The sequence below is a fragment of the Equus caballus genome, chromosome 8 (assembly GCF_041296265.1).
Source record: "Equus caballus isolate H_3958 breed thoroughbred chromosome 8, TB-T2T, whole genome shotgun sequence".
Taxonomy (NCBI): domain Eukaryota; kingdom Metazoa; phylum Chordata; class Mammalia; order Perissodactyla; family Equidae; genus Equus; species Equus caballus.
Window position 1 is genome coordinate 13,622,534 of NC_091691.1, and position 16,384 is coordinate 13,638,917.

The following is a 16,384-nucleotide window of genomic DNA, read 5'->3' on the forward strand; positions in this document are numbered from 1 at the left end:
CAGTACTGCCTGGGAGCATCCTGCTTTCACAGGGGTCCTGGAGCACCGTGCTGTGCCTCATTCAGTCTGAAAATGAGACTCCAGCACGGCCCTCAGGAACCGCGCACCATCCCCAACCAGCCACGTGACTTTGAGGGTGTTGGTTAGCCACGTTGTGCCCATGAAATGGAAAAGGTGGCACCCGCCTCAGAGCTGTTGAGAGAACTGAGTAAGAGGACTCCACGTGCCTGGTATGTTTCTTTTGCGTCCTCAAGAAATTTTAGCACTTCCCCTAATCAGTCGGTAAGCAGCCTGCAAAGTGGAGGCCCACTGTGCTCAACCAACTGTCCCAGACAGCAGGCTTCAGCAGCCAAGGTGTGGCTGTCACCTGCTCTGGCCCAGAGGGCCACCTCTCACTTGGTGACAGCTTCCCTCAGGAACATGCACACCTTTAAAAACTGAAAGCCAAGACCGCTATTCCCTGAGGTCAAGGAGTGATCACTGACTTCATTTCCCCCAAACCCCAAGTCATAGGGGCGAGGAGGCAGGGAAGCTCTTTATCAGGGAGAGCAGGGCTGCCCCACTAGAAGCTTCTTCCCCATCCCTGCTGGTAGGCACTGCTTGTGTGGGGGGAGGAGGCAGACAGGAGTGAAATGATTAGCATTTGCATCTTCCTTGATCCATTAATAAAAATTTAAAACTGAATTTCCTTCCTGAGCTAAAGATGAAACCACCTACCTTCCTTGAACAACGTTTACCAGGTTCTCCTCCTTCGCCAGCACGACGAGTTTAGTAACCGCTTCAAACACGTGTTCACACTGCAAGATGGCATCCCCCTGAGGGGGAGAGGACGTGCGGTTTCAGGAGCGGCATTTAAAAGGAAAAACTCCAATACTGAGGTTTCACAGTGGGCAACCGAACATTTGGGCAGTATATCCTTTCCCTCCGTTACAGACCGTGGCCGTCATTTACCTTTTGCTTGTTGTCCTCTGGCGAAACATGCATGACTAAGATTCCGTCGCTCAGACTGCTAGTAGAGACACCTGAAGACAGACCCAAAGTTAGGGGCCAGGAGCTGGACAACCTGACATTAATTCAGGAAGACACGAGGCGTGCCCCGGGGCTCCCTTGCCCACCCTTTTTCCCTCCTCCCTGGGCCCAGTAGGATGAAGGGCATAGTCCAGAAATCAGGATGCTGTGGGGCTGCGAAGGTCTGTGCTCTCAATAAAAAACACGTCATTGAAGAAGGAGACTGTTGTCCAACCTGGACACTTGAGTGAAGGGGCTACCCTGGTATTTATGCCAGAATAAGGGGCACAGGGGGGCCCGGGCAGCACAGGGCTTCTGTCTCCCAACGGAGGGCTGCTTCAGTCCTAGTGTGCCCAGGAGCTAAGTCAGCCCAGTGGATCGTCTCAAGATTACCTGCTTCTTACCTTTGAGTGCTGAGTACTCTATTTTCTGCTTGATTTTGGCAAGTTCCACCACGTAAGCTGCTCTCTGAGTAAGAATGAGCTGCCGCTGCCGCGCCTTGAAGCCTTTCCTGTCATATTTAATGACCGGGATACCATACTGCAAGGAGGGTACCGTCACTACGAGGGGAAGCTTACTTCATGGAGGAGGGGGCAGAGCGCCCGGTTGTCACTCAGACCCTGGTGAAGTCCCTTTGGGCACTCAGAGGTGAATAAACAAGTTTTTTCCTCCCCACTGGCTGTGCAGGATAGATTTTGATTCCCAGCTCTGCCTGTAACATTGCCTTTCTGGGGAATTTTAGGCTCTGGCCACGTGCCTCATGGGGCTGCTCTGAGAAGCCAACCGAGATGAAAATGCTCAAAGGGCATTAAAGCCCTCACAGCCAGAGGGTAACCCAATCCAGTCCCACACACTTCTGTTCTCCAGGGAACCAGAAGGGACAGAGCCGCCCCAGACACACGCTCACCAGCTGCTACAGGCCAGGTGGCAGCCTCCACAATTCACACCTTCAACTCCTTCGTCCTCTCTGTAACCCCGTTATCCCTGTTCTCAGAAGGATAGAGGCACCGAGAGCTTAAGTAACGTGCTGGGGATCTGGCAGCTACTAAGTTACGTAGCCCACGTCAGCACCCTGCTATACGGCTTCTCGCTAACAGGATGTTGCGTGATTAAGTCACGCTGCGTTTCATAGGCAACCAAACACAGCTCCTAGCGTGACAGACAAGGACCGTAAGCACAGCAACAGGTTCTAATAGTCACGAGGTCCCCATAATCTTACTTAATACCCAGAGCATCACAGTGGAGAGCCCGAACCGCCCACATGCACCCCTGCATTTAAACAGCGCTTCCAGACGTGCCGCACGTACAAAACAGACCCTGTTCTCACTTCCGGAGGGAATCCTGCCTGAGGCAAGGACACGTTCGCTTACCTGGATTTTCTCATGGCTGATGAGTTGAAGCACCTTGGGATTAATGTCTCCTTCGTCTAGGGAAGGAACCAGAATTCGGTGAATCATCACCAAATTCCACCTGTGCAAAAGCCACTGGCACTCTGTCCCTCTGTGACCAAGATCTCAACCGGGGAATAGCTGTCAGGAAATGCTACGGAGTCGAGCAAATTCCTTTGATTTTTTTTAAAAATAGGAAAAGTAAGTACATAGATGGAAAAATGTACTTACCTATCCGACTGTTGGCAAAGGGTTGATTTAAGCTTTCTGCATAGCCTTCTTTCTTTCCCCTGAATATTTCACTTGTAACCACCTTTTGCCGCATCTGGTAATATATAATGTAGATACGAAAACGGGAGCCGTGGGGCTCTTTGGGACAGAGGAGCTTTAGGTCCACGGTATCCCTTACTTTCCTGGATAAGCTCTAGGAGGCCTGTCATACTTCCACGTGGACGTCAGAACATATTTCCTGGCTTTGGCCAAAAATATCCTAAAAATTATACTGTCAGACACTGAGGTGGACACTTAAATGCTTATCTCTACTTGCACGGGCCTTCCGGAAGTAGAATTTTCAGAATTTCGGAGCGCAGTTTCTTTCTGCTAGCTCAGAGACCAGACTACAGCCTGTGGGCCAACTCCTGCCTGCTGCCTAGTTCCGTGGTTTTACCGGAACACAGCCTGCCACTCACTCACACGTTGTCTCCGGCTGTTTTCTCGCTACAACGGCAGAGCTGAGTAATTGCAACAAAGATGGTATGGACCGCAAAGCCTGAAATATTTATTATCTAGCCCTTTACGGAAGAAGTTTGCTGTCGTGCCGATGAGCATAAACCAAACCAGACCTCCAGCACAGAAGGGGTCCTGCATCTGCAGGGTAGGGGCCACCTGGATTGTGTTCCCATGGTAACCACAGGGACGATGCTGATTGTAACAGCTGGCATTTCACGAGGGCTCTGTGCCCAGTGGTCTACCTGTGTTTAATCCTCAAGACATGTACGAGGCATGGGCCTAGTGGGACCCTTGGCTTACAGGGGCAATGGTGAGTGAGGACTGCTGATGCTAGTCAGCCAGCTGTAGGGCGGCACCCACCCTCCACCCTCCCGCCACCCACACGCGCAGCACGTCCCTACCAGCGCTTTCCTCTCGGCTGTGATTCCGCGGCAGTACTTGCGGACCAGGTTCCTCATGCACATTTTCCTGAGCAGATCCGACGCCTGTGTGGAGAACGCACTTCTTTTCCACCTGCCTCGCTCTCACCCTGTCCTGGGCTGTGGCCATCAAAACAGAAAGCTTTGGAAGCACAGCGGAATTCAACTTGCTTTGAAGTACAGCATTAATATTGTATAGCCAAAGAAAGCAGCTAACCTTCCAGTCTTGTGCTAACTTTTCACTACTGCGAAAGTAAATGGTTCTTAAACTCGAATGTGTTGGAGTCACCTGAGGACCTGGCCAAGCCGAGATTCCTAGAGATGCCCGGTCGGGGCCCAGGAATCTTACACTAGGCCTGACTCTGCGCTCCAGACACAGGGTCCTCAGACCGTCTTTGAGAAACATGTTCTAGGTGACAGTCACTCAGGCCACTGGAAGCTACATCCAGCATGGGAACCATTCAGAAGTGCTTTATGTAAACAGGCGTCCATTGGCTTTATAATTCTCGTGAGGATATGACAAATTCAGAGGAGTGGAATTTCTCGTGCAACACTCTTGCAAGGAGATGCCTTGCTAAGGTAGCTCTTTCAGGCCAGGGAGGCAGCAGGAAGAAATAGAAAAGCCCGTCAGTGCCCGAGTCCCTTGCAACACGAGTCCCAGTTTAGTCCTTACATTTTCCAAGATGCCGGGAGGCATCAGCCAGCTCTTGTCCAAGACACTCTTTGGGACGTGATACCGAAGATTCAAGATGTAATTCTTCCGCACGAACACGATAAACTCCTCATTTTCAGGACAAAGAGGCTTGTTGCGATTGATGAATCCTGCTATGAACCTAAACAGCAAGTGTTTTGTTAGTTTCCTGGCCCATTTTTTCACTGGGACTTGTGTTCTCCTGTTCGACTCAGGAGGCCAAAATGGTAGCGATTGTTTAGATGGTCCTGTAGGCCAGAAGCCAGTACTGTAGCCCATAGGCCAGATCTGCCCCTAGGATATGCTCTATTTCACCCACGCTATTTTTTGTTTTGTTTTTAGTATCTTTAATTAGTTGCCAACAACAACTACAAAAAAATTGAGAGATAGTACACGAAAGCCAGATTTCCAGCTTCCCTTGCAAAATCAGTAGATCTGGCAACACGGGCTGAAGTGGAGTAGTGACTGTCCCTCTGAGGTGGACTGATCTTTCCAGTTTGCTGCAGTCCCCACTGTACCTTATTGTCTCATCCCAGCTCATGAGACTCACTCACTTTACCCACCTGGCATCAGGAGGCATTTGACTTTGACTTTTGAACTAGGCTAAGAGAGCCTACAAATGTATTGAGTTGTGATCACCATCAAATTAGGGAGCTCAGAGGAAAGAGATGGAACTGACCGCATAAGGGTTGATGTCCTGAAGGGAAGATTACCTTTCTGCACAAGACGCAGAAACTCAACCAAGTCTGTGACCACCCTCTGCAGTGGGCAGTGCTTAGGGACCCCTCCTCCCTCCCGTACCCGAGAACTTACTTCCTTATAATCTGCACAGCCCACTTCCTCCTTTTGGCCTCCTTTCGAGCCAGGGCTCCCCGCCAGTGGGCTTCAAGTTTGATGGCTGAAAGAGGTCACTGCCGGCATTAGAAGGTGAGCACAATCATATTTAAATACCAAAGGCTTTTTCAGAATTACCCTTCCACTCCACAAACATCTGGATGCTCACCATGCACTCCGCTACCCCAGAGATGGAAAGTGGGATGAATGTCGTCAGTTCTTCCCTGGGGGTGCTCAGACGGGCAGCTGAACCAGGGCGACAGAGGAACATAGAGGGTGCCTGGGAAGCTTCGAGCGAAGCCCCGAAATTATGCCAGGGGGTGAGTTTCCCGAGGTCTTTTGAGGGACAAGATTGCCCCTTGTGATGGTACAGATTAGTCTTTCCACTGCATTTGCTGTGTCTCACCCAGTGTTTACTTTTACTTGTCTACATTTAAAAATTGGGATACATAAACAAATTGGGACCCACAAAAATTACATTTCTGGCGTGTTCCCCAATTTTTAAATGCTTTTCAGACTTTTTTCAGTTATTCAGATTTTTTCAGTGCTTTTCTTTTATCCCTCATAGCAGCATTGTTTCTGTTATAAAAACAAACAAACTGGAAACAACCCAAATGTCCATCAACAGAGCGGCTAAATTGTGCTATACTCATATAGCTCAGGGGTTAGCAAACTGCAACCCTTGGGCTGGCCGCATGTTTTTGTAAATTAAGTTTTATTGTAACATGGCTGTGCCCATTCATTTATGTATTTGCCTAAATACATACATGCCTAAATACTTTCATGCTACCAGAGCAGAGTTGAGTAGCTGCAACAGAAACCATATGACCCACAAGTCTAAAATATTTACTATCTGGTCCTTTAAGAAAAGTTTGCTGACCTCTGATATAGTGGAATACTATGCAGCTATGAAAATGAATAACTAAATCTACACCTCAGAGTGCAAAAATATCACAAGAAATACAAGGAGTATAATTTTATTAAGTTCAAAGCAGGACAGTGTATAAATATATTATTTAGTAATGCATCCATAAATGGTAAGAAAATTAATAAAGGGAAACCGCACTAAAATGGAGTTAGGAGACTAGAAGAGGGAGCTCTCATGCAATACTGTGGATGTCAATTACAGAAAGGACTGTCAATTACAGACCCCAACAGAAGAATCTCCAACAGGAAAGAATCATGAGTTATAGGCGCCAACAGGAAAAGATGTACATTGCAGCTCCTGAAATTGACTACCTTAGCAACTCACCAGTGAGAAAGGTCACTCTTGCTTCCCACCAAAGGACTTTTGTTCTAAACCCCTCCCAACTTCCTCCTTTTTTTCTAGAAAATAATGTTCCTCTCCTTTGCTTGCTGGACTTGCCTTTGGCTTTTGCTATAGCTGGCTTGTCCTGAATTGCAATTCCTCCGCTATTCCTGAAGAAACCTATCTTGCTGGTAAAATACCTGGCTATTTTATTTTTATGGTCAACAATGGTAAAACTGGAAAGACAAACAAGGGAATGATAAATGCAAAATTCAGGAGAGTGGTCACTTCTAAGAATTTTGTGTGTGTGTGTGTGTGTGTGTTGTGTGTCTGTGGGGGGATTTGAGAGGTGACTGGGGGAGAGACAGAGGGGAGGGGCTCATGACATTAGTAGCCTTTTAAAGAAATTATTCTTTAAACATGCATATGTTGGATCAAATAAAACAGGTCCGTGGAACAAATATAGGCCCCTATGTTATAATCTCCAGTCAACAGAGTAAAAATGAGAAGAGGCCTCAGAACTGGACCCCACAGCCACCAAGGTTTCAAGGACAGGGTTTCAAGGGGAGAGAATGCTCACAGGAGCCTGCGTCTCCAGGAGCCACGTGGCTAAGAGAGAAACTGCAGAGTTCTGGCCCATTTGCACACTGGCAAGTTTCTATTTAATCCTTACCTGCTTGTCTTTTTTTCAGGTATGCTCTCCTTTCTAGGCAGCCTTTGTATGTGGCTTGGATTCTCGCAACTTAAAATAAAACAAAAGTTTGGTGAAACGGCTTTCATTTGTGGTCATGAACTTGAGAGGGGATGTCAGAAGTGGCCCTGAGGGCATGCAGCGGAGAGCGACAGAGGTAGCCAAGCAGCAGGCAGAAATGAGAGGGCGGGTTACATTAGCCAGGCTGCCAGAAGCTGTCCAGGAGCTTCCTTTCTTCCTTCCCCCAGGGTAAGGAACAGAGCCCGTGGTAAGAGCCCCCATCTAGAGGGTCCACTGGCCCCTAGTTCCCTGCGAGGCATCCTCCCCGCACCCAGCCAAGGTCCCACCACAGGCCAAGCTCCTCGAGGGTCCCGTAGACCAGCAGTGTCACATCCCTTGGGAGCTGGTTAGAAATGCTGGCTCAGGCCCCTGCAGCCAGTATGCCCATTAACCAGATCCCCGGTGATTGGTGCCCAATGCTGCAGGGATCAGAAAAAGACCACCCAGCACAGTGGTTAGGAGCCCAGGCCCTGAGGCCAGAGAGACCCATGTTCACACCCCAGCTCTGCTGTTTACTAGCTGTGTGGCCTCCAGCAAGTTACCAACATCTCTGGGACCCAGATTCCCTGAATGTGAAGTGGAGATGATAACATCACTCCATAGGTTTGTTCTGAGAATACAAGGAGATCACGAGTGCGAAGGATTTATCATGCACCTGGTGCACAGCGAGCGCTCAGATTACTCAAGCAGAGTCCTTCTCCACAGACCAGTTTAGATTTCAAGGGCCAGCCCCTCTCCCCCAGGAGTTTCCATTTTTTATTTTTCGCATCCCCCTCGCCCCCCCTATCTAACTTTCCTCATTTCCCATTCACAACAAACCCCCTGGCTGTATAGGCTTTGAAGCTGTACCTTCCAACATCAGATACTTAAACAAATGAAAAATTTTAACTTTTCATTTAAGCGGGATGGACTCTCGAGGATTTAGGTCCTCGTGTGGCACATGAAGGTTGGCTCCAGACTGGAACTGAGGCAGCCCCACAGCATTCCAGGTTCCGTGTGCGTCCATGACTGCCCTCCAGGCGCTCATCAAGGCATCAGTTCACGTGTGTCTTATCATAATCCCATACCTTGTTCCTGGTTTCCAAAGGGAATGCTTCTAACATTACATCAAACACCCATGTTTAAGATGTACCCCAAGCTAAGCTTGTTCATTTTAAATTCTTTTGAAATCAGGGAAGAAAAAGAAAAATCATACCTAATTGATGTTTACTAAATTCAAAGGCATCTTCAGTAGCAAACAGAGTTCTGGGGAAACGAATGAATATTTTGGTTCTAGAAGGGGAAAAAAAATGTTTTCATTATTAATTGGTCAGTTACCATCTCTATTGAGTTGAATAATGTCCCCCAAATTCATGTCCACTCAGATTCTCAGAATGTGATTTTACTTGGAAATAGGGTCTTTGCACACGTACTCAAGGTAGGGATTGAGATGGAATCATATGGAATTAGGGTGGACCCTAAATCCAATGAGCGTGTCCTTATAAGAGACAGAAAAGGACACAGAGAGAGAGGGACAGGGAAGGCCGTGTGAAGACAGAGGCAGAGGCTGGAGTGACGCGGCCACAAGCCAAAGGACGCCAGGGGCCACTGGAAGCCGGACGAGGCAGGAAGGATCCTCCCACAGAGCCTTCTGAGGGAACGTGGCCCTGCCGACACCTTGATTTTGGACTTCTAGCCCCCAGACCTGTGACAGCATCGATTTCTGTTGTTTTGCGCGCAGCCAGTCTGTGGTAATGTGTTAGGCAGAGCTGGGAGACTAATACTCCATCCTAAGCCAGAGTCACTTCCCTAGGCTTTAAAACATGATGACAAAGAACACGAGTCTAGGTTTAAAAGAAGATCCCAGCAACCGGAAGAGAGAAATTATAAATATCCATCTCATATTGTCTGCTCCATTCACCCCCTCACCCTTTGAGGGAGACTTCCAAGGGCAGCCACTGGGGGCAGCAGTGCGTCCTGCCACGCGATTCCACTTCCGCATCCCAGGTTCCCGAGTCAGGCACAGATGCCACCTCTGAGCTCCCTGGTCGCCTCCCTCAGGATGTGCTGAGCCTGACTCCCCTCAGGGATCTGGCTTGGAAAAGTACCTGATTCTTGGAGCAGGGCCCAGAGCAGAAGCGTAAGGATGGAGAGGGGCCAGGGTGGCCACAGAGGGCTGCGTACGAGGGGGAGTTAGGAGCGGGCATAGAGAGCCCATTGATAGATTCAAAGGCAGACAGCCCTGCAGCTGGACTCTCCATGGCCTGGGGATGGGACCTCTACATACTTGGGCACTGATCCTTGCAACCGAATTACCGCTGACCAAAATGACTAATGGAATAGGCTAAAATCTTCCCGGTTCACCCCACTGAGTTCTGCCTCAAAGCTTTCAACGTGTACGGAAGTTCTCTCGCTCACGGACAATGACGACTGTGCAGGATTGATACTCAGAGTTGTAGAGGAGCTTCCACATCACCTATGTCCAAATATCCCCTCTGGGAGGTCCTGCGTACATCTGAACAACAAAAGACCAAGCACACCGAGGCTGGGGGCGTCACTGGTCCACTCCTCATTTTGCAAGCAAAGTGGCTCATCCCGGCCCCCAGCCAGGTGTAGAGCACAGGGCTCCTTTATAACTTAATCTCCTCCGACAGGCAGCAATATTGCCCTTCTAACCATTTAGAGGTCGTGGGAACCTCTGATCTGTAGCTGCTCGATCAGAAGCACAGTTGACAACCTGGATTGTGACTGGCATCTGAAGTGGCCAGTGAGGGTGGGGCTTGTCTTATGGGACTGAGCCCTTAACCTGTGGGATCTGGTGCTATCTCCAGGTGGGCAGTGTCAGAATTGAGTTACATGGTAGGACACCCAGCTGGCGTCAGAAGTGTGGAGCATTCTAAGCGTAAGGGAATTCTCGAGAGAAGAGGGGACACAGGAGAATTTTTTCTGTACAGAGATCATTTAAATCGAATGGATGGACATATCGGCTGGTAAATCTATGTAAATTCCTGAAAAATTAACTCCCAGGCTCTAGATGGATACGAATCAACGCCCGGGACTTTTTGATGGTGATTTCCTGGCCACCTACCTCCCTAACTTGTACTCCTCGGGTTTGTAGCCGATGTACTTGATCAACCGCTCGACGCCCTCTGCTGGAGGCCCGTGCCAGTGCGGCCAGGTGTCTGGGCACAAGGACTTGTACCTAGAGAGAGAGGAGAGGAACATCCAGAAAGCCGTGGGACGTTACACTCACACCCCAGCGGACGGCTTCTCTCCTCTGTTGTACGCCAGCCACTCAGTGTACTGTGGTAGACCCATCACTTCCTAGAATTCAACGATACACATTTGACGAGAAAGATAAAAAGAGAAACTCAACAGGTGGGAGATTTGGCCTGTCTTTGTAGAACAATGACATCATCAAATGACTCAATTCCATGCCTAGGTATGTATGCAAGAGACACGACAACACGCTCCATGCAGAAGCTTCTATGTGAATGTTCACAGCGTCATTATTCATAATAGACACAAGGTGGGAACAAACTAAATGTCCATCGATGGACAAATGAATGGATAAACAAATGTGATCCAGCACAGGAGGAAAAGGTACCATGCTTTGCAAGTGACAGGGGTCTCTCAAGAGTAATTTGGGCCCCAACACTGATTAAGAACCTGATTCCAGCATAAAATGCAACTCCAAATATGCTGTCAGCAGAAAGATAACCATGATATCTATAATGTAACAAAATAAGTGGATGCAGAACTCAAAAGTGCCTGTGGACCAAATCTAGAAGCAATACAACTGGGGCCGTTGGCCTGGAAACACACTGCATGGCTTTGAGCCCAGCTCAGGAGCTGGACAAATCACTTCGCCTCCTCCCTCGTGTAACATGAGCAATAACAGGCCCCTCGTCGTGGGTTCATCATGGGCTTGAAATGAGGTAATCCATGGGAAGGATTTGGCACGGTCCAAGACCTCAAAAAATGTTAGCTATGGCATTCCTATTATGCTTCTTCCCCTTAATATAATCATTATATGGTTTGCATTATTTTAAAGTCAAATTTTAAACTATTAAAAACGTGTATTTTCCTGGAACTGTACTTTAGGAGCAAGTCCATTAAGCCATTGCAGTAGACTCAATGTGTCCCCCAAATTCATATGTTGAAATCCTAACCCCCAAGGTGATGCTATTAGGAGGTGAGGCCATCAGGAGGTGATCAGGTCATGAGGGTGGAGGCCTCATGATGGGGATTAGTGTCCTTAGAAAAGGGACTCCAGAGAGATCCCTCGCCCTCTTTCCACATGTGGGACTACAAGAAGATAGCAGTTTGCAACCCAGAAGAGGGCTCTCACCAGGACCTGACCACGCTGGCACCCTGACCTCAGACTTCCAGCCTCCAGAACTGTGAGAAAGAAATTTCTGTTGTTTACAAGCCACCCAGTCTGTGGTATTTTGTCACAGCAGCCCAAACGGACAAAAGCAGGCATTAAGTGTCACGTGTTCTTCCCTGATTACCTCCCTCTGTCTAGACACATACGCAAAAGCAGAGATTCATGCCACCCCCCAGGGAACACAGTGCAGCCTCAGGCCCTGTCCAGTCCACTTTCATCCCTAGCACATTCCCTGGAAGCCGCCCAAACTTGGGCTAGACAGACGCAGAGGGAACAGGGAGATGCCTGCAATGCCTGCAGGACTAGTAACCTCTGTCCTTTTCATCTCTGAGTTGCAGTCAAAGCAGTGCCAGGCAGGGTGTGCACATTCGGGCATCTCCAGCCCAGTCCCATGGACCCCTCCTGCCTCTCCCCAAGGCCACCTGCAGCCATGCTGGCCTCCTAGCAGGTCCTCCAGCCTGCCCAGTTCCCACCACCAGGCTTTCCTGCCTGCATTATCGTCCCCCAAATATCCTCACGCCTCCCTGCCTCACTCAGAAGCCCTCCCACCACCTCACCTAGGGGAGGAACCGCCACACTTCCCCTTACCCGGGTTCATTTTCCTTCAGAGAATGCATCCCCACCTGACGTCCTATATCTCCTTGTTGTCACTGGGCTCCGCCGCTAGAAAGTAAACTCCATGCGGGCAGGGATGGGGTCTGTCCTGTCCGCCACGGTTACTCCAGCACCTAGGACAGCGCTGGTGCAGAGCAGGCGCTCGCTGGTGTTTACGGAAAGAATAAATGAGGCTCACACAGCAGCAGAGTAGAAAAAAGACAGATAAAATTTTTTAAAAAAGGCAGGATGAGGGAACATCGAGTGTGTGTGTGTTTGGGGGGTGGAGTGGGCAGCCAACTTCACCAGAAATCAGATTCAGAAAAAGGCATGTGATAAGCGTGAATGGATGACAAGTGGCTGATGAACAAGAATGGTGTGCAAAGGAAGTACATTTAAAAAAATACTGGCAAATAGGCTGGCCGTTCCTCAGTTAAACATTGAGTTATCACATGACCCAGTAATCTACTCCTACATATACACCCAAAGAAAGGAAAACCTATGTCCACACAAAAACTTGTACGTGAGTGTTCCTAACAGCAACACTCATAACAGCCCAAAGTGGAAACAACCCAAATGCCTATCAATTGATGAATGGATAAATGAAATGTGGTCTATCCATACAACGGAATATCATTCAACCATATAAAGGAATGAAGTACTGACAGATGCTACAACATGGATGAACCTTGAAAACACTATGCTAAGGGAAACAATTCAGTCACAAAAGTCCACTTATTATATGACTCCGTTTGTGTAAAATGTCCAGTATAGGGAAATCTATAGAGACAGAAAGCAGATTAGTGGTTGCTTAGGGCTGGGGTGGGGGTGGCAAGGAGATAGGGGGTTTATAGCTGAAGGGTACAAGGTTTCCTTTTGATGATGAAAATGTTCTAAAGCGGACTGTGCTTGCACATATCTCTGAATACTAAAAACCACTGACACTTTAAGTGGGTGAATCGTATGGTACATGAATTATATCTCAATAAAGCTGTTTAAAAAAGAAAACCATGGCTATGCATTGGCAGTGTGACCCAAAAAGGGTGACAGATGAAAGACAAGGAGAGGGGACAAAGAGGAAAGTGGTGTGACAACCAGCCTCCAACACTAGACTTCTTGAAGATCCCACGTTCCTTCATCCCTGTCTTCCAGAGGGGACACCTGTGATGGTGCTTCGTGGTTCTAAGGGTTTGAGGATTGGGGATGAAAACGCCTGTCCAAATGTACTTACAGTGTAGACAAAAGCCAGGCAGAGGTGCCCAAGCTAGGGTCCTGGGCCCCTCTATGGGACCTGCAAAGGCAGTATTTGGGGTGGGGGGATTGTCTCTAAGTCTTGCCACTGTTTCTGAAACCCAAAGGCAATTATGCCATTTCTCAAAATAAGACCACACAGGTCAATAACATTCCACATGTGTTTAGGTTAAATTGTATCAACTCAAAAGGTTAATGCTAATCACACTCATCAGAGGTTTACATCGGCTGGTAGACACATCATTAAAATAACAACAGTGAGGGGGCTGGCCCCGTGGCTGAGTGGTTAAGTTCACGTGCTCCTCTTCGGCGGCCCAGGGTTTCGGGTTTGGATCCTGGGCACGGACATGGCACTGCTCATCAGACCATGTTGAGGCGGCATCCCACATGCCACAACTAGTAGGACCCACCATCTTTAAAAAAATATATAAAAAAATAACAACAGTGAGGAAACAGATTATTACTTAATAGATGCATATAAGTAGATATCAATTATCAAGACACAAGGCTCATGGGAGAAAAACAAGCACAGTCCTTGGTAGAGACAGATCTGAGATCACTAAATTAGGGGCTGAAAATAAGAGCACAAGAAAACGCTGACATTTCAGAGTGCAGGATCTCGATGTAAGTTGCAAAATGCAAGGAATTAGATAAAAAATGTAAGCTCGTGCACGTGATTTTTATAATCTTAAAATTATACTTCAAAAGAAGCCTAATATTGGGGCCAGCCCAGTGGGGCAGTGGTTAAGTTCGCACATTCTGCTTCACTGGCCCAGGGTTCGCTGGTTTGTATCCCGGGTGCAAATCTATGCACCACTTGTCAAGCCATGCTGTGGCAGGCGTCCCACATATAAAGTAGAGGAAGATGGGCACGGATGTTAGCTCAGAGCCAGTCTTCCTCAGCAAAAAGAGGAGGATTGGTGGCAGATGTTAGCTCAGGGCTAATCTTCCTCAAAAATAGAGAGAGGGAGAAAGAAAGAAAGAAAAAAGAAGCCTAACATTAAGTTGAAATATGAAATGGCCAATATGCAACCATTTTGACCTACAAAAATGACCACTTTATTATGCTTCTCTTGAGAGTGTGAGAATGTGTTGTTATTCTGGCAACAAGTTCACACAAATTAGCATGCAGCCCACCACCAATGAAGCATTGGAGCACAGGCAGTTTGGGTGATGGTAGCGGGGGGAGGGAGGAGTATATCACCAAATCCTTATGAACTTGACAGCAGACAAGTTAACCCCCATGTTATGGATAAGGAAATAGGTTACAGCTAGAAGAGAAAGAATGGGGATTCCAATCCAAGACTGTACACTTCCAACGCCCATCTTCCCACCACTACACCCACTTCTCCTGACAGCCCATGAGGCCAAGGGGATCTGCTCCCAGACTGACCACACTAAACCAGCACCTGGGTCACCATGGAACGTCTTCCCCAGCTAAGTACAGACCCAGCAGAGCGCAGCCCACGTGCGCCCCCTGGTGGCAGGTCTGTCTGTGCACTCAGCCTTGCGCTTCCTGGATTGCAAGCAGTAATGAAGGGCTCAGTGAAATAAAGGGAAGGCGTTGGCTTCCTAGTCCCTGAAACGTTAGTGTTCATCACTGTCACCGCTCAGCAGTTAAGAACCAAACTGAGTCCCCTGGGGCATGGGCTTTTATTCCTCGCCACATCCAGAGGCTCACACAGAGCAGGTGCTTGACCTTACTGGCTTCAGATCGACAAAACAAACTTTACCTCTGCAGGAAATGCTCGTATTTCCGCCGGTACGCGAAGCCCGCCCGTCTCACCCGCAGGTGCTCCATCAGCCCCAGGTACTTGACCTGATGCCTTATGAGGAAGTCGTCGAACTGGCCTTCGGAAACACAGAAGGGAGAGCGACAGCAAAGGACCCCGTGGCTCGGTCTCAACCAAGACAGACCAGAGGCTGCACGTGGATGGTCTGTGGGCTGGGTCTGGCCACAGACTTCTTTTGTTAGGCTCTACTTGTGTGTCTTTTAATAGGGGGATTTTACGGGAAAATCTGGATTTTGGTTTCTCTTGACAAAACCATGAGATCTGGCCATTCTGGGCCCAAACACTCACATGGCAACAACTGGCTGGAAGGGAGGAGGGCTGCGCCTTAGACAGGGTGTGCCCTCTCCAGTTTGCCGCAGTCCCCTCCACTCCCTATTGTCTTACACCCAGCCTGCTTCACTCATGTGCTTTTCCTCCCTGGCCTCTGTAAGCCTTTATATGACTTTGTTATAGATCATGGAACAAGCTTAGAAAATACCCAAGTCATTCACCATTTTGGAAGATGGCTCACTGGCTGGAGAGAAGCAACCTTGCTTCCTTTCACCTCTGATGTCTGCCTGGCTCAGCTGTGTTGCTCCTGAAACTGACCAAGCTCTGAGCAATGCTCACTCAGGACCACCAAAGGAACTCCCCTTATTTAAAACCCCAAACAATTCATGCACAGAGGAAAAGGAGCAAGCCTGTGGTGGTTTTCAGGATTTTAACCCACTGCCATCTTGGTCTTCCTCCCAGCCTTATTCCCTGAGCTCAGTGTTTAGAACGATTCACCACTCACTGGGTTCCTTCTTCTCATTGGGCTTGATGCAACGGATGTACGAAGGTTCCTTGGAGGTGAGAATTTCCAGAAGGCTGCTCAGGCTGTTTTTAAACTGAGTCCCCACCTGCAGGGAGAGAGAGAAGGAGCTAAGCAGACATTGCTGCTCCCAGCTAATACAGAGAAGATGTTCAGGGCATAAGACTCAGCCCTTTAGACTGAAACTCTCAACAGGATGTCCTACTTGTTACCTGTTACAGACTATTTTGCTCACTAAGAGAAGGCTTGGGATGTCCTGCCCCGAAAAGCCCAAACCCGTTCTGCTCAAGTGAAAGCTGGACAAGCATCCGTCCAGGATGCTCCTCTCACCCAGCAAGTACCGGGTGAGCACCTCATGGGAGCCAGCATCACCGTCGAGCCAGTCACCCTCCACCACCTTCCCCTGTTTCCTTGTTACCAAGCTTCCTTCACGACACTCGCGATAGCACAAGTTCTTCCTTTACTTGATAGTATTTTCCTATACCCTTTCTCACTAAATTGTAAGCCGCGTGAGG

General features: G+C 48.5%; 1 protein-coding gene across 4 annotated transcripts in view; it reads right to left on the reverse strand.

The window, feature by feature from the left end:
* The window catches only part of MYO1H (myosin IH), a 45,214-nt gene that overhangs the window by 3,411 nt on the left and 25,419 nt on the right, over positions 1-16,384 (reverse strand). For all 4 annotated transcript variants that reach the window (XM_023646967.2, XM_070275315.1, XM_070275316.1 and 1 more), the window contains 13 exons: positions 15,852-15,957; positions 15,017-15,134; positions 10,137-10,250; positions 8,265-8,341; positions 6,992-7,060; positions 5,049-5,133; positions 4,218-4,377; positions 3,527-3,610; positions 2,628-2,721; positions 2,379-2,434; positions 1,413-1,548; positions 952-1,022; positions 718-815 (listed from right to left, as the gene is read on the reverse strand). In XM_023646967.2, coding sequence (XP_023502735.2) covers positions 718-815; positions 952-1,022; positions 1,413-1,548; positions 2,379-2,434; positions 2,628-2,721; positions 3,527-3,610; positions 4,218-4,377; positions 5,049-5,133; positions 6,992-7,060; positions 8,265-8,341; positions 10,137-10,250; positions 15,017-15,134; positions 15,852-15,957 — 1,268 coding nt within the window. The remainder of the gene's footprint in view (positions 1-717; positions 816-951; positions 1,023-1,412; positions 1,549-2,378; positions 2,435-2,627; positions 2,722-3,526; positions 3,611-4,217; positions 4,378-5,048; positions 5,134-6,991; positions 7,061-8,264; positions 8,342-10,136; positions 10,251-15,016; positions 15,135-15,851; positions 15,958-16,384) is intronic.